Source organism: Drosophila gunungcola, unplaced genomic scaffold (genome assembly GCF_025200985.1).
Source record: "Drosophila gunungcola strain Sukarami unplaced genomic scaffold, Dgunungcola_SK_2 000001F, whole genome shotgun sequence".
Classification (NCBI taxonomy): domain Eukaryota; kingdom Metazoa; phylum Arthropoda; class Insecta; order Diptera; family Drosophilidae; genus Drosophila; species Drosophila gunungcola.
Genome location: NW_026453197.1, coordinates 5,451,218 through 5,465,821, shown reverse-complemented (window position 1 = coordinate 5,465,821; position 14,604 = coordinate 5,451,218). Strand labels below are relative to the sequence as shown.

General features: G+C 48.8%; 6 protein-coding genes across 8 annotated transcripts; 3 read left to right on the top strand and 3 right to left on the bottom strand.

Annotated features, from left to right (window-relative positions):
• The first annotated feature begins 48 nt into the window (after nt 1-48).
• On the top strand, nt 49-1,953 carry LOC128261508 (ras-related protein Rab6). The gene has a single exon (XM_052995242.1). The coding sequence runs from the start codon at nt 379-381 to the stop codon at nt 1,003-1,005; it is 627 nt and encodes a 208-aa protein (XP_052851202.1). The 5' UTR covers nt 49-378; the 3' UTR covers nt 1,006-1,953.
• Nucleotides 1,954-2,412: 459 nt separating this feature from the next.
• On the bottom strand, nt 2,413-5,910 carry LOC128261488 (threonine--tRNA ligase 1, cytoplasmic). Of its 2 annotated transcripts, none has more exons than XM_052995214.1 (4): nt 5,805-5,910; nt 5,118-5,178; nt 4,190-4,623; nt 2,413-4,133 (listed from the first exon to the last, which is right to left on the bottom strand). In XM_052995214.1, the coding sequence occupies exons 1-4, from the start codon at nt 5,856-5,858 to the stop codon at nt 2,547-2,549; spliced, it is 2,136 nt and encodes a 711-aa protein (XP_052851174.1). In that variant the 5' UTR covers nt 5,859-5,910; the 3' UTR covers nt 2,413-2,546. The 2 variants fall into 2 exon arrangements, with proteins under 2 accessions (XP_052851174.1, XP_052851173.1); XM_052995213.1 differs by having other exon boundaries at nt 5,592-5,890.
• A 412-nt stretch (nt 5,911-6,322) lies between these two features.
• On the top strand, nt 6,323-8,939 carry LOC128261492 (uncharacterized). Of its 2 annotated transcripts, XR_008268259.1 has the most exons (3): nt 6,323-8,200; nt 8,256-8,678; nt 8,737-8,939. XR_008268259.1 is itself a non-coding variant. In XM_052995219.1 (2 exons), the coding sequence occupies exons 1-2, from the start codon at nt 6,635-6,637 to the stop codon at nt 8,445-8,447; spliced, it is 1,758 nt and encodes a 585-aa protein (XP_052851179.1). In that variant the 5' UTR covers nt 6,323-6,634; the 3' UTR covers nt 8,448-8,939. The 2 variants fall into 2 exon arrangements, 1 of the variants encoding a protein (XP_052851179.1); XM_052995219.1 differs by having other exon boundaries at nt 8,256-8,939.
• LOC128261490 (engulfment and cell motility protein 1) lies at nt 8,844-11,845 on the bottom strand. The gene is made up of 4 exons (XM_052995217.1): nt 11,619-11,845; nt 10,310-11,320; nt 9,698-10,249; nt 8,844-9,641 (listed from the first exon to the last, which is right to left on the bottom strand). Exons 1-4 carry the CDS (start codon nt 11,728-11,730, stop codon nt 9,142-9,144), a joined length of 2,175 nt encoding a protein of 724 aa, XP_052851177.1. The 5' UTR covers nt 11,731-11,845; the 3' UTR covers nt 8,844-9,141.
• A 260-nt stretch (nt 11,846-12,105) lies between these two features.
• Nucleotides 12,106-13,242, bottom strand: LOC128261500 (tRNA (cytosine(38)-C(5))-methyltransferase). The gene is made up of 2 exons (XM_052995231.1): nt 13,138-13,242; nt 12,106-13,087 (listed from the first exon to the last, which is right to left on the bottom strand). Exons 1-2 carry the CDS (start codon nt 13,196-13,198, stop codon nt 12,111-12,113), a joined length of 1,038 nt encoding a protein of 345 aa, XP_052851191.1. The 5' UTR covers nt 13,199-13,242; the 3' UTR covers nt 12,106-12,110.
• An 82-nt stretch (nt 13,243-13,324) lies between these two features.
• On the top strand, nt 13,325-14,595 carry LOC128261496 (probable ribosome production factor 1). The gene has a single exon (XM_052995227.1). The coding sequence runs from the start codon at nt 13,366-13,368 to the stop codon at nt 14,527-14,529; it is 1,164 nt and encodes a 387-aa protein (XP_052851187.1). The 5' UTR covers nt 13,325-13,365; the 3' UTR covers nt 14,530-14,595.
• Nucleotides 14,596-14,604: the final 9 nt, after the last annotated feature.

Here is a 14,604-nt window from a genome sequence, read left to right as displayed (position 1 = left end):
TAGGACCGATATTTACAAGCATCGATGTTTCTCCACCTCTAATGGAGCAACTGACTCAGAAGTAAGAAGAAGAGACGATTTGCTGGCCGTAATTTTTCCACGACTCAACCAAGCGATTACAAGAGTTTATCCGACCGGAATTCGGCCTTTTTAAAAACGGAATCATTTAGAAAGCAAGTCCATCGATCAAGAGCCGTGGTTCCAGCGAAATCGCAGTGCGAAAAGTTGCCGAAAACCGCTGGCCCAACCCCATTATAAACAGAGAGGAGGGGTGGAGAGTGGAGAGTGCGCAGCCGAGGAGTGTGGAGAGTGGAGAGCGGAGCGAGAAGAGAGGTCAGCCAACCCGTAATTAAGAAAAAGTAGACACGTACGTGGAAGATGTCATCCGGAGATTTCGGCAATCCGCTGCGGAAGTTCAAGCTGGTCTTCCTGGGCGAGCAGAGTGTGGGGAAGACCTCCCTGATTACGCGATTCATGTACGACAGCTTTGACAACACGTACCAGGCGACGATCGGGATCGACTTCCTCTCGAAGACCATGTACCTGGAGGACCGCACGGTGCGCCTGCAGCTGTGGGACACGGCGGGCCAGGAACGGTTCCGCTCCCTGATCCCGTCCTACATTCGCGACTCCACGGTGGCCGTCGTCGTGTACGACATCACCAACACCAACTCGTTCCACCAAACCTCCAAGTGGATCGATGACGTGCGCACGGAACGGGGCAGCGACGTCATCATCATGCTGGTGGGCAACAAGACGGATCTCTCGGACAAGCGCCAGGTGTCCACCGAGGAGGGAGAGCGCAAGGCGAAGGAGCTGAATGTGATGTTTATCGAGACGAGCGCCAAGGCCGGCTACAATGTGAAGCAATTATTCCGACGGGTGGCTGCGGCACTGCCCGGCATGGATTCCACGGAGAACAAGCCGTCGGAGGACATGCAGGAGGTCGTGCTGAAGGACTCGCCCAACGAGACGAAGGATCCGGAGGGCGGCTGCGCCTGCTAGAACCGGTTGAGCCGAACCAACCCGAACCAACAGCAATCCTCCCCTTTGAACAGCAGGAGCAGGAGCAGGAGATCGGCCAACAGCACTAGTGTACACAGGTGTCAGGTGTATGTGGCTGGATCTGCGGCGGATTCCTCAACATCTATACACACATACACACTTTACGTTTAAGTTTATTTATAAAGTAACAAATGATAGCAAAGGCAAATAGACTAAACAACAATTAACGAAATCGGCTAACTAATTAATGTTAATTGAGCAGCAGTGCAGGCGAGCTAATCCCGAGCGTAGGTGAATGCTAACTCATTGACACGAGATCAGGGATCAAGATCAGAGTAATATTTGCGAGTTAGCTACCAGTTAAGAATATAGTGTTGTGCATTTCCGATACCCCAAAAGTCCCAACACCCAACCATGTACTTATGCCAGGCCAGGCGGTCCGGGGTCCTCCGACATTCCAGCTCTCGGCACCTCCAACAGTCGTAGATACCACGCAGCCAGCCTGTGTTCAATGATTCCACCAGCCAGGCACTTTGTTTCCAATTTTAGACCCCGTTCTGTTCTGTTTGCGGCTTTTGTTTCGCCCATCTCGGTTCGGTTTTCGGTTTTTTAGCACAGCGTGCGCGACTGCTAACTGGAAATTTTGGATGGCATAGGACTTGGCCACGTGCATCTTATGAATAAATATACACAGATATATAATATGTATTTTTATGACTAAAACTGAAACAGACAGGCAGCACGAGCAGAGAAAACACTTAACAATATTATTAACGATTTTTGCTTCGATTAGCGAGAGAACTTTGTGCATTTTTTACGCGAAAAGCAAAAGCTTACAAAATTGATAATTGAATAAAAACATAAAACTATGGATGCAATTTTTAATAAATCAAATTATGAAAATGAAAAGTATACAATATATTAGCAATAAATTAAAACATAAAACAAGCCCAAAGCATGACTCATATGGGTGCTGCTGACATCCCCATGCCCTCCCAAACGTACGGTTCCAATTTATTTGGGGCGTCGTATCTTATCTATAAATTTTAGGTTGCGATGCCTATTCGAATCGTTCCTGAATGAACTGCACACCTGTGCTGGCATGACTAGCCCAAAAACTTCTCAGGAGTTCCACCAGAAATTACAGTGTAATGGGCTTAGTGTGGATCGTAAAGATAGGCCTCCGTTTCGTGGGAACTTAATAATCTTGTAATTAACTTGTTCATTCATTGTTATTTTAAATCACAAATTCAATTTAAAAGTCATAAATTATGACTCAAATGTTTACGTTATGTTTTCTATACATATTTTATTTTTGTGCTTTATCTGTTCTGAACAGATGGTAGTTCATCATTTATTCATGAACATAAACTGACCTAAACCAAAACATAACACATACAAAATTAATTAGGTTTGGTTTTGGTTTTTATTTGTGAATTCCGGTTTCATAAGCGTAAATACATAGAAAGAACAAAAAATGCGTACTTGCTTTGCTATGCAAATTTTAAGTATACCTTTGATAAATAGATCGAAGTAGAGTCTTAGAAGCTGTCCTCGTTGGCGATGAATTCGTCGCGAATCTTCTGCAGCTTGGTAATTAGCTCCGCCACGGAGACCTCGCCGTGCACCTTGTTGTCCCGGGTGCGCACGTTCACGGTGTTCGACGAGCGCTCCTTGTCGCCCACCACCAGGATGAAGTTGAACTGGGCCAACTGAGCATTGCGTATCTTCTTGTTCATTGTGTCGCCGGCATCGCAGTCCGCCTCGCTCATGAATCCGGCATCGTGAAGCTGATCCCGGACAGACTGGGCGTATTGGTCGTAGGCAGGACCCACTGGCACCACCATCACCTGGCGTGGCGACAGCCAGAAGGGCCACTTGCCGGCGAAATTCTCCGTGAGAATGGCGATCATGCGCTCCACTGAGCCGAGGATGGCGCGATGGATGATCACCGGACGCTTCTTCTCGCCATCGTCGGCGATGTAGCTGAGATTAAAGCGAATGGGCAGCTGGAAGTCCAGCTGGATGGTGGCGCATTGATGGGCGCGCTTCAGTGCATCCATAATCGTAATATCAATCTTGGGGCCGTAGAAGGCACCATCGCCGGGGTTCTCCTTCCAGGGCATTCCGAACTCGTTGAGCGACTCGGCCAACGCCTTCTCGGCATCGTTCCACTGCTCCAGCTCGCCCAAATAATTGTCGGGGCGCGTGGACAGAACCAACTGGAAGGAGAAGCCGAAGATGGTGTACACGTGCTTCAGGAACTCCAGGCAGCCCTTCATCTCGCTCTTGATCTGCTCGGGGGCACAGAAGATGTGCGCATCGTCCTGCTGGAAACGACGCACGCGAGTCAGTCCGGTCAAAGCACCAGACAGTTCGTTGCGATGCAGCACACCAAAGTCGGCCATGCGCAGCGGCAACTCTCGCCACGACCGGTTGCGGTTATCGAAGATGAGGCAATGTCCGGGACAATTCATGGGCTTCAGCGCGAACTTCTCCTTCTCGGCCTCGAAGGAGAACATGTTCTCGGCATAGTGCTCCCAGTGGCCGGAGGTCATCCACAACTTGGCGTTGTAGATGTTTGGGGAAATGACCTCTTGGAAACCGCGTTTCCTGTACTCCGCCTTGATGAACCCAATGAGCGTATTGTATATGTGTGCTCCTCGCGGCTGGAAAAAGCACGAGCCCGGCGACAACTCATGGAAGAAGAATAGCTCCTGCTCGCGACCGATCTTGCGATGATCCCGCTTGGCCGCCTCTTCCTGCAGCTTCTCCCACTCCTTAAGCTGCTTGGGATCGGGGAACGAGATGCCGTAGACGCGCTGCAGAGTCTCGGCGTCGGCCTTGCCCTCCCAGTACGTGGAGGAGTTCTTGGTAATCTTCAGGGCCTTCACCTTGCCGGTGTGGCGGACATGGGGTCCGCGGCAGAGATCGATCAGAGAGCCGCATTTGTAGACAGTGGTGCGATCGGTGGTCACCTTTTCGTTGAGAATACGCACCTTAAACTCATTGTACTTGAACATCTCCAGCAGGTCGGACTTTTTCATCTCTAGGCGTTCGAAGTTCTGCTTCTCCTTTACGATTTGCTTGACCAAAGACTCCATGGCGCCGTAGTCGTTGGTAGAGATCTAATAAGGCAGCAATTTAGCTTATTTATTTATCAAGAAGGACTGCAACTACTTACACCCTCGCCTTCCAAATGCATGTCGTAATAGAAACCATTTTCGATTGGCGGCCCATAACACAAGTGTCCGCCGTAGATGCGCTCCATGGCCTCGCCCATGATGTGGGCGGAACTGTGCCAGAAGACGGCCTGCGCCTCGGGATCGTCGAATTTGAGCAGCTGAAGCGTGCAGTTGCCCTCAAGGACGCGGTCGAGGTCCCAGACCTCGCCATTCACCTTGGAAATCACGGTGTTGTCGGCCAAACCCTGGCTAATGCCGCGTGCCACCTCGTACGGAGTGCTCTCCCAGGAAGTGGCGTCCACCTGCTTGCCATCGGGCAGGGTGACCTTGATAGCCTCCCTCGTCTTGGCCGCCAATTCGGCCGCATATTCTGCCTTGCATTTCTCCCAGAAGACATTGCGCTCCTCGATGTACTGCGGCAATGGATTTAGTTCTGAAATAGACATAGCAGGGATTAGTTTAATTGTGGTATGGTACTTTAATGCTATTGCTAAAAGGTTGTCACCTGTAACTTGTAAAATTTAAAAGGATATTTTGTTTTTCTGCATGGTTATATTACAGGGAAAAGGGTGTATAAGTTATATAGGTAGTCGATATTACAAGAGTTTTTTGGCCTTATACCTCGGTAGAAAAACGTTTTTTTTTTAACATAGATAAAAAGGGGAACTAAAAGGTGTAGGTGAGTCAGCATACGTGCGACTACTAATGGATTGTAAAGGTAGACCTTTTTTTTCAAAAATACAGTAAGTAAAGGGTATCTTATAGTTAAGACTTTTTATTTATTTTCCATTAGCTAACGACCAAAATATATGAAAAGATTCTATAGGATTTACGCTTTAGATGCACTACGTATTTAACAAGAAGGCAGTGGTAACAAGTATTTTACTGTCGGGGTATTATTAAATTTTATTTTGCATTAACCCTTACCCTTGCGAGTGTCTGCACCACCGGCCGGCTTCTCCTTTTTCTCCTTCTTCATCTTGGCCGCCTGCAAATCCATGGGAAAAAATCAATATGACGAAAATTTAAAGTGGCTGGAATTTCTGCTACGTATGCAATCAAGTAAACGCTTTTTTCGGTATCTACTTTCGACTGATGTTCTTGGTGTTTGAACAATTGTGGACTAAAAGCAATGGAAATGACAAGACGCTTTTAAAGTATTTTTTCGTGGAACCTATGTATCTCTTGTTATCGAGCTGTGTATTTTTAAGAGTATCTTCTTTACATTTTAGCTGATGCAATAGCTGGATTCAAAGTTGAATGGTTGTTAGTGACGTCACATTAACCGGCACTGATTCATTGCACACAAACAAACACACACACACAAAGCATTTACACGTGCCAGTATTAGACACTTATATCGAAGTTAGGGTTCAATTCTTTAGAGCTTAAAACACCAACCAAAGTTGCGTAGTTGTGTTGTTGTTCTTTCAATTGTTGTTGTTGCTGTTGTTTTGGTGAATTCGGCTGCGTCTGAATTTTCGGCAAAATTCGCTGGCAAATGCGGGTTAAGTTGCTATAATATCTGCCGCCCTGGGGCGCAAACTTCAACATAACTCGGCTATCTAGCACTTCTAATACACTCGAATGCAGTCCGAAAAGAGTTTAACATGCCTTTTGCTTGTTCAAATCCAAGTTATTTAGTTCCGTCACCACGTTGTCACCCATTTTTTACGAAACAAATTAAGCAGAGGAGGTGTGGGTAGTGTTACCAGGTGGCGAAAGAGCTTTTGCACCGAAAGTTGGCGTTGAAGTGCATCAGTGCAATTATAAATGCTTAGTTCCCACTTAGTCAATTGATTCATGTTGAAAAAATTTTACTTATCGTACAAATTTGGTCATTTCTATATATACCCATAAAACCTATTCGAAAGTGAACGTGTAATTTAATTTTAAACTCATTTATACATAAAAGTTATTCGATATTTTCGAATTGTGTAAATTTGGTAAATATAGATCGTAAAACAAAAAAAAAAAATAAAGTTCAAAAATGCTTAAATAGTCTAATATTTTAAGACAATCTTCAACTTTTTTATAAAAAGGAGGGCCAAATTTTCATTATGAAAGAATACACCCATCGTTTAAGCTTTGTTTCAGTGTCTTAGCGTGAAAAAAGCCAAGTTGGCCACACTTCGTTTGGAACACCGAAAATAACGGTCAGCTGTTATCGCTTTGGCGCCAACTCGAGTTCGAAAATGGCCCCAATTCGAGTCCTGCCTTTCGGGTCAACTATTGATTTTCTCACAGTGCTGACATAATTTCCTTGCCATCGAGTGCAGTCGTGTTTACGTAGCGTGTTCCGCTTCAAATTGGCCAAGCGATCTGAAAATTTCGGTCTGAGCGTTACGGGAAAAGGCGACAAGATTGCACACCTACTGGAAAACCCCCTGCATCAAGGCAACGGTGGAACGGCGGACCGTCTGGGCGTGGACTTCGAGTTCTACATGGCCTCGAAGGTGCACCCAAGTCCGGGGGCGGCGCGCAGCGTTTGGGCCCTGCCCCTGACCGCCTCCTCCTCCTGCAACATGGTCGTGGCGGAGGAGGATGGCCACGCCCACGCCGACGACATCCACCTGGATCACCGGCCGCACTCGCCTCCCTTAGCGGGACGCGGGGAGGGCGGAGGACACGGCGGCGGAGACGTGGAGGACCATGAAAACGTGTTGCTCTTCGAGGGACTGGATGGGGCAACCACCGTGAATCTGGACGACATCTTCGACATCATCAAGAACGGGGAGGTCAGCGAGGTGGAGAACCTGGTGGACAAGTTCGGCCTGGAGTGTTTGTCGGCCCGGGATCGTCATGGCTACACGCCCGCCCACTGGATAGCTCTGAACGGGAATGTCCAGCTGATGAGGTACCTTATCGAGCGCACTGCCCCCATTGATCTGCCCTGCCTGGGAACGCAGGGTCCGAGGCCCATCCACTGGGCGTGCCGGAAGGGCCACGTCTCCGTCGTACAGGTTCTCCTCCAGGCCGGAGTAGCCGTCAATGCGGCGGACTTCAAAGGACTGACCCCGCTGCACCTGGCCTGCATGTACGGTCGCACAGCCACGGCCGCCTATCTGCTGGGCATGGGAGCGCTGAACAGCCTGACGGACATCAACGGCGATACGGCGCTGCATTGGGCGGCCTACAAGGGGCATGCTGACCTGATGCGACTGCTCATGTACTCCGGCGTGGAACTGCAAAAAACAGACAACTTCGGGTCGACGCCGCTGCACCTGGCTTGCCTCTCCGGTAACATGACCTGTGTGCGCCTGCTGTGCGAGAAATCGCAGCTGGATCTGGAGCCGAGGGACAAGAATGGAAAGACGCCCATCATGCTGGCCCAGGCTCATCAGCACCAGGATGTGGTGCGTCTGCTCTACGGCGAGGTGAAGAAGAAGTCCCGCTGGATTCCCTCGGTTTCGGAGAGCTGGGGCTGGCTCTTTGGCGGTGCGGGAGACTCCAAGGGACCGCTGTTCCTGTTCCTCTTCTCGGTGCTGCTGTGGGGCTACCCCATGTACATGATCCGCGCCATCCCCATCACGTGGAACATACTGAGGCGGTCGCACTATTGCTTCATCTACTGGAACGCGGTGATGTGGATCAGCTGGGCGATTGCCAACCGTCGGGATCCGGGGTACATACCACTCAGTTCGGATGCCTACTATCGGGCCATCAAGCAGATCCCGTACTTCGACAAGCTGAAGAAGCGGAACGTGATGCTGACCAGGCTGTGCCACAGCTGCCGGTGCCTGCGTCCGCTGAGGGCCAAGCACTGCCGCGTGTGCAACCGGTGCGTCTCGTACTTCGATCACCACTGCCCCTTTATCTACAACTGCGTGGGACTGCGCAACAGGATGTGGTTCTTCCTGTTTGTCCTATCGGTGGCCGTCAACTGCTCCTTCACCATATACTTTGCCTGCTACTGCGTCATGATTGAGGGCTTCACGATGCTTTATGTCCTGGGTCTCATCGAGGCGGTTGTGTTCTGCGGACTAGGTTGGATACTCACGTGCACTTCGGTAGGTGCTTATTTTCCAGAGAAATCCCATTGCTCAGCTCTTTGTGCCCCTACAGATCCTGCACGCCTGCATGAACCTCACCACAAACGAGATGTTCAACTACAAGCGATATCCGTATCTGCGGGACAAGCGCGGTCGCTACCAGAATCCATTCTCGCGCGGACCCATCCTCAATCTGCTGGAGTTCTTCGTATGCCTGCCGGATAGAGGCGATGACAACGACCTTCTGCTGGAGGATAACATTTGATTAAGGATCTAGGATCGAGCCCCTGCTCGCCGGCGCAAGCTGCCCGTGCGTGGATAATGATGCGAGGAGGCAGCCAGAGACCCACTCGGGTAGGCTGCCAGTTTGGTTTTGCTCCGCAGGCTTTGTGCTTATTCGAATGCTTCCAAATTCGAACCGCAAGTCAGCAAGTGCGTGTTTTATCATCTACAATTGCAATCTAGGTATCATTGAGGAAGGAGGGGATTACAAAAGGTAGCCCAATTAAAATCAAATCAATTTACACTACTCCAAGTTGCAATTACTTCATTAGAAACCGACAAATTCCCTTCCGCACTGATGTCCAAGCATCGGCCAGCCGAGCTTTTCGCTTTTCCAACTTGTTACCTTAAAGCCTCGGATAAGAATACGCTTCTCACATTAGTTTTTGTACAAAATTGTTATGTATAAAATGTGTTATTTAATGATCTCTATATATTATATACCTACTATAATAATAAATGGTGTAAAAGTTCACTAAATGGCTAGGCAGGGGCAAGCCACTCGCGAGTGCCCGCACCAGTTTGTTCATTTTGTGTTCGGGGAATTGCACAAGTAATACTAGCAGAAGATCAGATCGGAGAATATATATATGTAGTGGGTACACTTTGGCATGTATCTTGGGTGATGGGAGTCTAGAATGAATCGATATTTTGTATGGTTAGTGTGTGCAGTATGCTTAGCTCTCGAAGCAAAAGTCGTAGTTTTCCGGGTCCTCGGGAATGGGCGGTGGGTCCTTGCTGATGTCCACACCCTCGGTGTCCAGCAGGCGCAGCTTAATCTCCATGGACAGCAGGGTGTCGAAGTCCTCGTTCTTTTGCTTGCTCACCATCGGCTGGCAGAGCAGGGCATTAATCCCGTCCGTCCAGTAGTTGAATATGCTCTCGTCAGGCGCCACAAAATCCAACGTGGAGTGCTCCATATTCTCGAACGTAATGGAAAATGCCAGATTTACGGCGGACTTCCTAATGCGAGTTTCTTTCATGTGCGGACATTCCTTGCCCTCCAGCAACTGCTTAATCTCACTGATGGGCAGCTTCTTGGGCAGCTCCTCCATGGTGGGTATGTTCTTCTCATCGCAATCGCCGTAATGAATGACCTTGTGGTTGGGCGAGAGGCGGGCGTACCAGAACTTATCCTTAGTTCTGGTTCCTCGCAAATATTTTGCGAAACGTGTGCCTATCACAAAAGTAATTAGTATTATAAAAATATATTTATTCATGAGAGCGTCCTACCTTCAACCAAAAACGAAAGCCGCTGCTGTTTGATGAGTTCCAGTATATGCGGCGATATCTTCTCTTTAAGCTTTACAATCGCCGAGGCAGTGGAATCGCATTCCTCCTTTGACGTGCGCTCCTGCTGACGCAGCGTTGTGATCTGCTGATAGGTTAGCAAGGCGATCTTGTTGCGAAAATCCTCCAAGTTCTCGGGCCTGAGCTTGAGAGTGCGCTGGATCTGCTCCCGCACCACGCTAAAGGTGGTGGTGAAGTCCTCGGCAGTGGCCCGCATATCCTTCCATGTGCGATTCAGCGTAATCACACAGATGCAGAAGAATTCCTCAAACGGCGAGTCATGGGTGAAGAACATGGGTTGGAAGTCGCCGGATTGCTCTGCTGGCGGCTCGCCAATGCGCAGGATGTCGCACAGCACTTTGACCAGCTCGATGGAGGTGCGTCCGAACGGACACTCGTGCTCGTCCGCACGGCACGAGTTCTCACGCACAATCTTTGCATACTGCTGAGTGTAGTTGCGGGCAAAGTACACCATGCAATCCAACGCCAATATGCCTGAAAGATTAGTGTTTAAATATAATGTAAAGCAACTATAACACGGTAGTGATTTCTTACCCGGTGGTGTCTCAATGAAATCCTGGGCAGGATTGATGTCGCATTTGAATCCCAGCTTTTTGTAGTACTGCGAGAAGTTCACGTTGCCAGCTCCGGATCCACCACCACGTCGGATGTGATCGTCATTCTGGTTCAAAGCGTTGGTATGATCGTCGAAGGCGATCCGACGCAGCTCCTTGATCTTCTCATGGGCATCCTGGTCCTGGGCATTCATCTTCATGCGCATCCGCTTCTCCAGCAGGCCGAGGGTCAGAGTTTGCAGCACATACAGCTGGTGGGTCATCTCGGTGCCCAGACCGTTGCCAATGAGGGCCAGGCGGAACTGCTTGGCGCTGATGGTGTGTGCGATGGTCCTTCGGCGGGCTTCGTCCGCTTTGACAAACAGGGCGTTTAGCAGGGCGATGGCATTCTGGCGCATCACTGGAGAGTTCACCTCCTGCAGAAGTCGCAAAATGTCCTGCAACTTGATGTCCTCGGCAACCAGGACGTGCTTATTGCTGCACATCACAATGTTCTCCAGGTTGGACAGGGCGCTCTCACCGCAGTTCGTGGGATACTTCTGGAAGTTCCTCACAATCTCGATGTTGCGAGCCACGAACGAGTTTTCCGGCACTTCCCAGGACACCGTGCCGTGCTCCATCAGCTCCACGAAGCTGGCCAGGCTGTACTTGAGAATGTCCTCGTTTGTCTGTCCGCCATCCTCGATCATCTTGATGAGCGTGTCGAGACCCTTCTCCTTGATGAACTCCAGGGCGAAGGTGTGATCGGTGCTCAGCGAGGTCAGTTCCTTGAGGCGCTGCGCCTTCTCCTGGGGATTTCCGTTGAGCAGGACCTCCATGGCATCGCTGGCCGTTTTCGACGGTGAGTACTGCAGCCGCAGTACGGAGCCGTTCTTGATCTCATTCCGGTTCTTTTCGGTCACATACTTTTGATTGTTGGACTCGCAGAACTGAAGGGCGTAGTTCTGGTGATCACTGATGGCCCAACCATTGCATATGTCCTGGATTTTGCCTCGAATGGGTAAAAAAGAGATGAGTATACGATAAAATCGACTTCCTGTCTAATTTAACGTTCTGAATTTTAATGAGGAATGGGCAATGGGAGGGCGCTGACATCACGATAACACTTGAATTTATAGTAAAGGGCGTTGGTTTGATGCGTTTTGTCTTCTGTGTTTCTTGCCTTTATATCAACCAAAATTTTAATTTACTCCTTTAAGTTAGCCTATTTAACTTGATTTAAATAAGTTTTCCATAGTAGAAGTGCCTACCAAGCCTGTAATCTTAGTTATTCTCTTTTATTTACTCACTTGCCAGGGGATGCCTTTGATCCAGGTTTATCAACTGCGCCATATGGTTCTCTCGCTCCACCGCTATCTTCACAATGTGTGAATCCTTAACCGTCGTCTTTTTGGGTATCATTTTGAAACTTTTTCAACCAGCGAGAACGGCAATTATTATTGTTTTTTCTGCGTAAACTAATCTCCCGATGTTGATTAATCAAAGACAGTGTGGCCAGATGTTATAGCAAATAAAATGTTGCTATTTTTCTTACCAAAAATACCGTTGCGATATTCAGCATTAGTAACACTAGGCGCGAAGAAATTTTGGTTTTTAAATATCTTTTTCATGATAAGACCAACTAAACATATAAAATTAATTTTAGTTTAAAAATTGTTTAGGTTTTCCTACCTAGTCAATACTTTGATTTTTATATATCAGTTAATATATAAAGACTATAAAATAAAATTGCTTGTATTTTACTTCTCAAAAGTAAAATTAGTTAAGCCTTTGACAACCATTTATTTTAAAGTCAACAATTTTATCAATTCACCTACAACCTTAACATTAATACTATTTCCCAGCAGGCGATACTTTTGTCGATTCGTTGTTTCTGCGGGAAACTCGAATTCTTCGGGAAAACTCATCAGACGGGCCACTTCGCGAGGTGTGAAATAGCGCAGTTTCACTTGATGCAAGAGATCCAATCGCTGCTGCAAAACCTCCTCCGATTTCCCGGTTTCCTGATTACTTTCGTCGATTTCCTTGACCAGCTCAAAGATCCGATGGGATTCCGCCTCTGACAAGGGTGTAAATGCAGATCCCGTGCCCTCGGTATAGTGGGTGTAGCCCTTCGTAAAGCACATGGATCTACTTTGCGTGGGATGGATTATGTCCATGACCATAACCCTTTTGGTTAAAACATCATCGGGCACTAGGAAATCGGAAGTTACATTTTTGTCCAAGATCTGAGATATTTGGGAGAGAATCTGATCCCCGGTCTTGACCCCTGGCATTTCCTCCAAGATCTTGCCGCCAGCAAATGGAAAATCCTGATTTTTGCGGGCAATGCAATAGTAGCGATATCGGGTATTTGGAACATTAAATTGTGTGGGCGTCAGTATGAACTCCCGCCAATGGAATTCCGCCTTCTCCAGAGCCTCAATAAACTGATTCCTCGCCTGCGAGCTCTCAAATCCCTTGACGTTTTCCATGAGGATGTACTGTAGGTCTTTGCACTCCGGAATGAGCGAACAAAGGTGAGTAAGTGCGTCCGACCGCTTGTCCTCCGTGTCCCTTTGCAACCCTTGGCGAGTGTGGGGCTGGCAGGGCGGGGACATCAGAAGCAGGTTGGCCTGCAGTTTCGCAACTTCCTTTGCATTCAGACTCTGGATATTCCTGGTTTTTACGACATTACTGCCGTAGTTATGCGCATAAACAGCATTGGCCACAGTGTTCACATCCATGGCGGCCACAATTTCTCCTTCTAGTTGCGCGTCTGATGAGGAATTTTTTAATTGTATATTTTACTAAAGTTGCCCAACTCACATTTAAATGCATAATGCATGCCGCCAATGCCGCTGAACAGTTCTAAAACCCGAAATCCCATTGCTAATAAATACTTTTGTTTACAAACTACACGTTTCGGCTTAACCGTTTACCAACACTGCGGTCAACATCTGGTTGCCCGCGTTTCGGTGTGAATGAGTTTAGGAAGAAGAAGAATATCAACACGTGCCGCTTACATTTGTTTAACTTTTCTCAATTAAACGCAAAATGATTAAAATTAAGCGAAAACCAGCACCTCCGCCGGTTGAGCAGGACTCGGACAGTGATTCCAGCATTGAAGCAGAGGAGCCGCAGGATGTGGATATCCAGGAGGGGCCAGTTACCGACAGCAGCGATGAGGAAGCTGCCTCCAGCAGTAAAAAACAGCCGAAGAAGGAGGAGTCTGGTGAGGATGTAGACGAGGATGAGGACGAAGACGACGAGGAGGACGACGATGAGGACGATGATGATGACAAGAAGACACGCATTCCGGTCTTGAATCCGCTCAGCCTGATGCGCAACAAGGAGCAGCGTTTGGCCCTCTACAAAAAGATGAAGAAGGAGAAGCACAAGAAAAAGATGCAGGAGCGACGTGCCCGCCGCAAGGCAGGAGTCCCTGCCAATCCGGGCCACACCATAGAGAGCCTGCGCGAGAAGGACCAGACAGAGGTGGCCAATCTCAACGACTCCGACAACGAGGAGCTGCAAAAGGAGCTGGAACTGGACGATTTTAGCTCGTACTTCGAGCGCTCCTACGAGCCCAAAGTGCTGATCACATTCGCTGACAATCCGGTGACTAAGACGCGCAAATTTGGGCTTGAACTGTCGCGCATATTCCCCAACGCTCTGGTGAAGATCAGGAACAAGTCGTCGGTAAAGAAGATCTGCAAGAGCGCGGAGCGCGAGGAGTTCACAGACGTGGTGATCATCAACGAGGATCGCAGGAAGCCGAATGGCCTGCTGGTCATTCATCTGCCCAACGGCCCCACTGCACACTTCAAGCTGTCCAACGTGAAGCTCACCTCGGACATAAAGCGCGACCACAAGGAGATAACCAAGCACAGGCCAGAGGTGATCCTGACCAACTTTACCACCCGTTTGGGTCTGACAGTGGGCCGCATGCTTGGCGCCCTGTTTCACCATGATCCAGAGTTCCGTGGCCGCCGTGCCGTGACGTTCCACAACCAGCGAGACTACATATTCTTCCGCCACCACCGCTACGAGTTCTCCAAGGAGGGCAAGCGCGTCAAGCTGCGCGAACTGGGGCCGCGTTTCACCCTGAAACTGCGCTCCCTGCAGGAGGGAACCTTCGACAGCAAGACCGGCGACTACGCCTGGATCATCAGCAACAAGCGGCACGCCATGGAGTCCCGACGACGCTTCTTCCTCTAGTTGTATTTCGGGGCATTGTATTTAGGTATAGAGAGCTTAATAAACCAACTGATAATACAAACATAATAGCTCGTT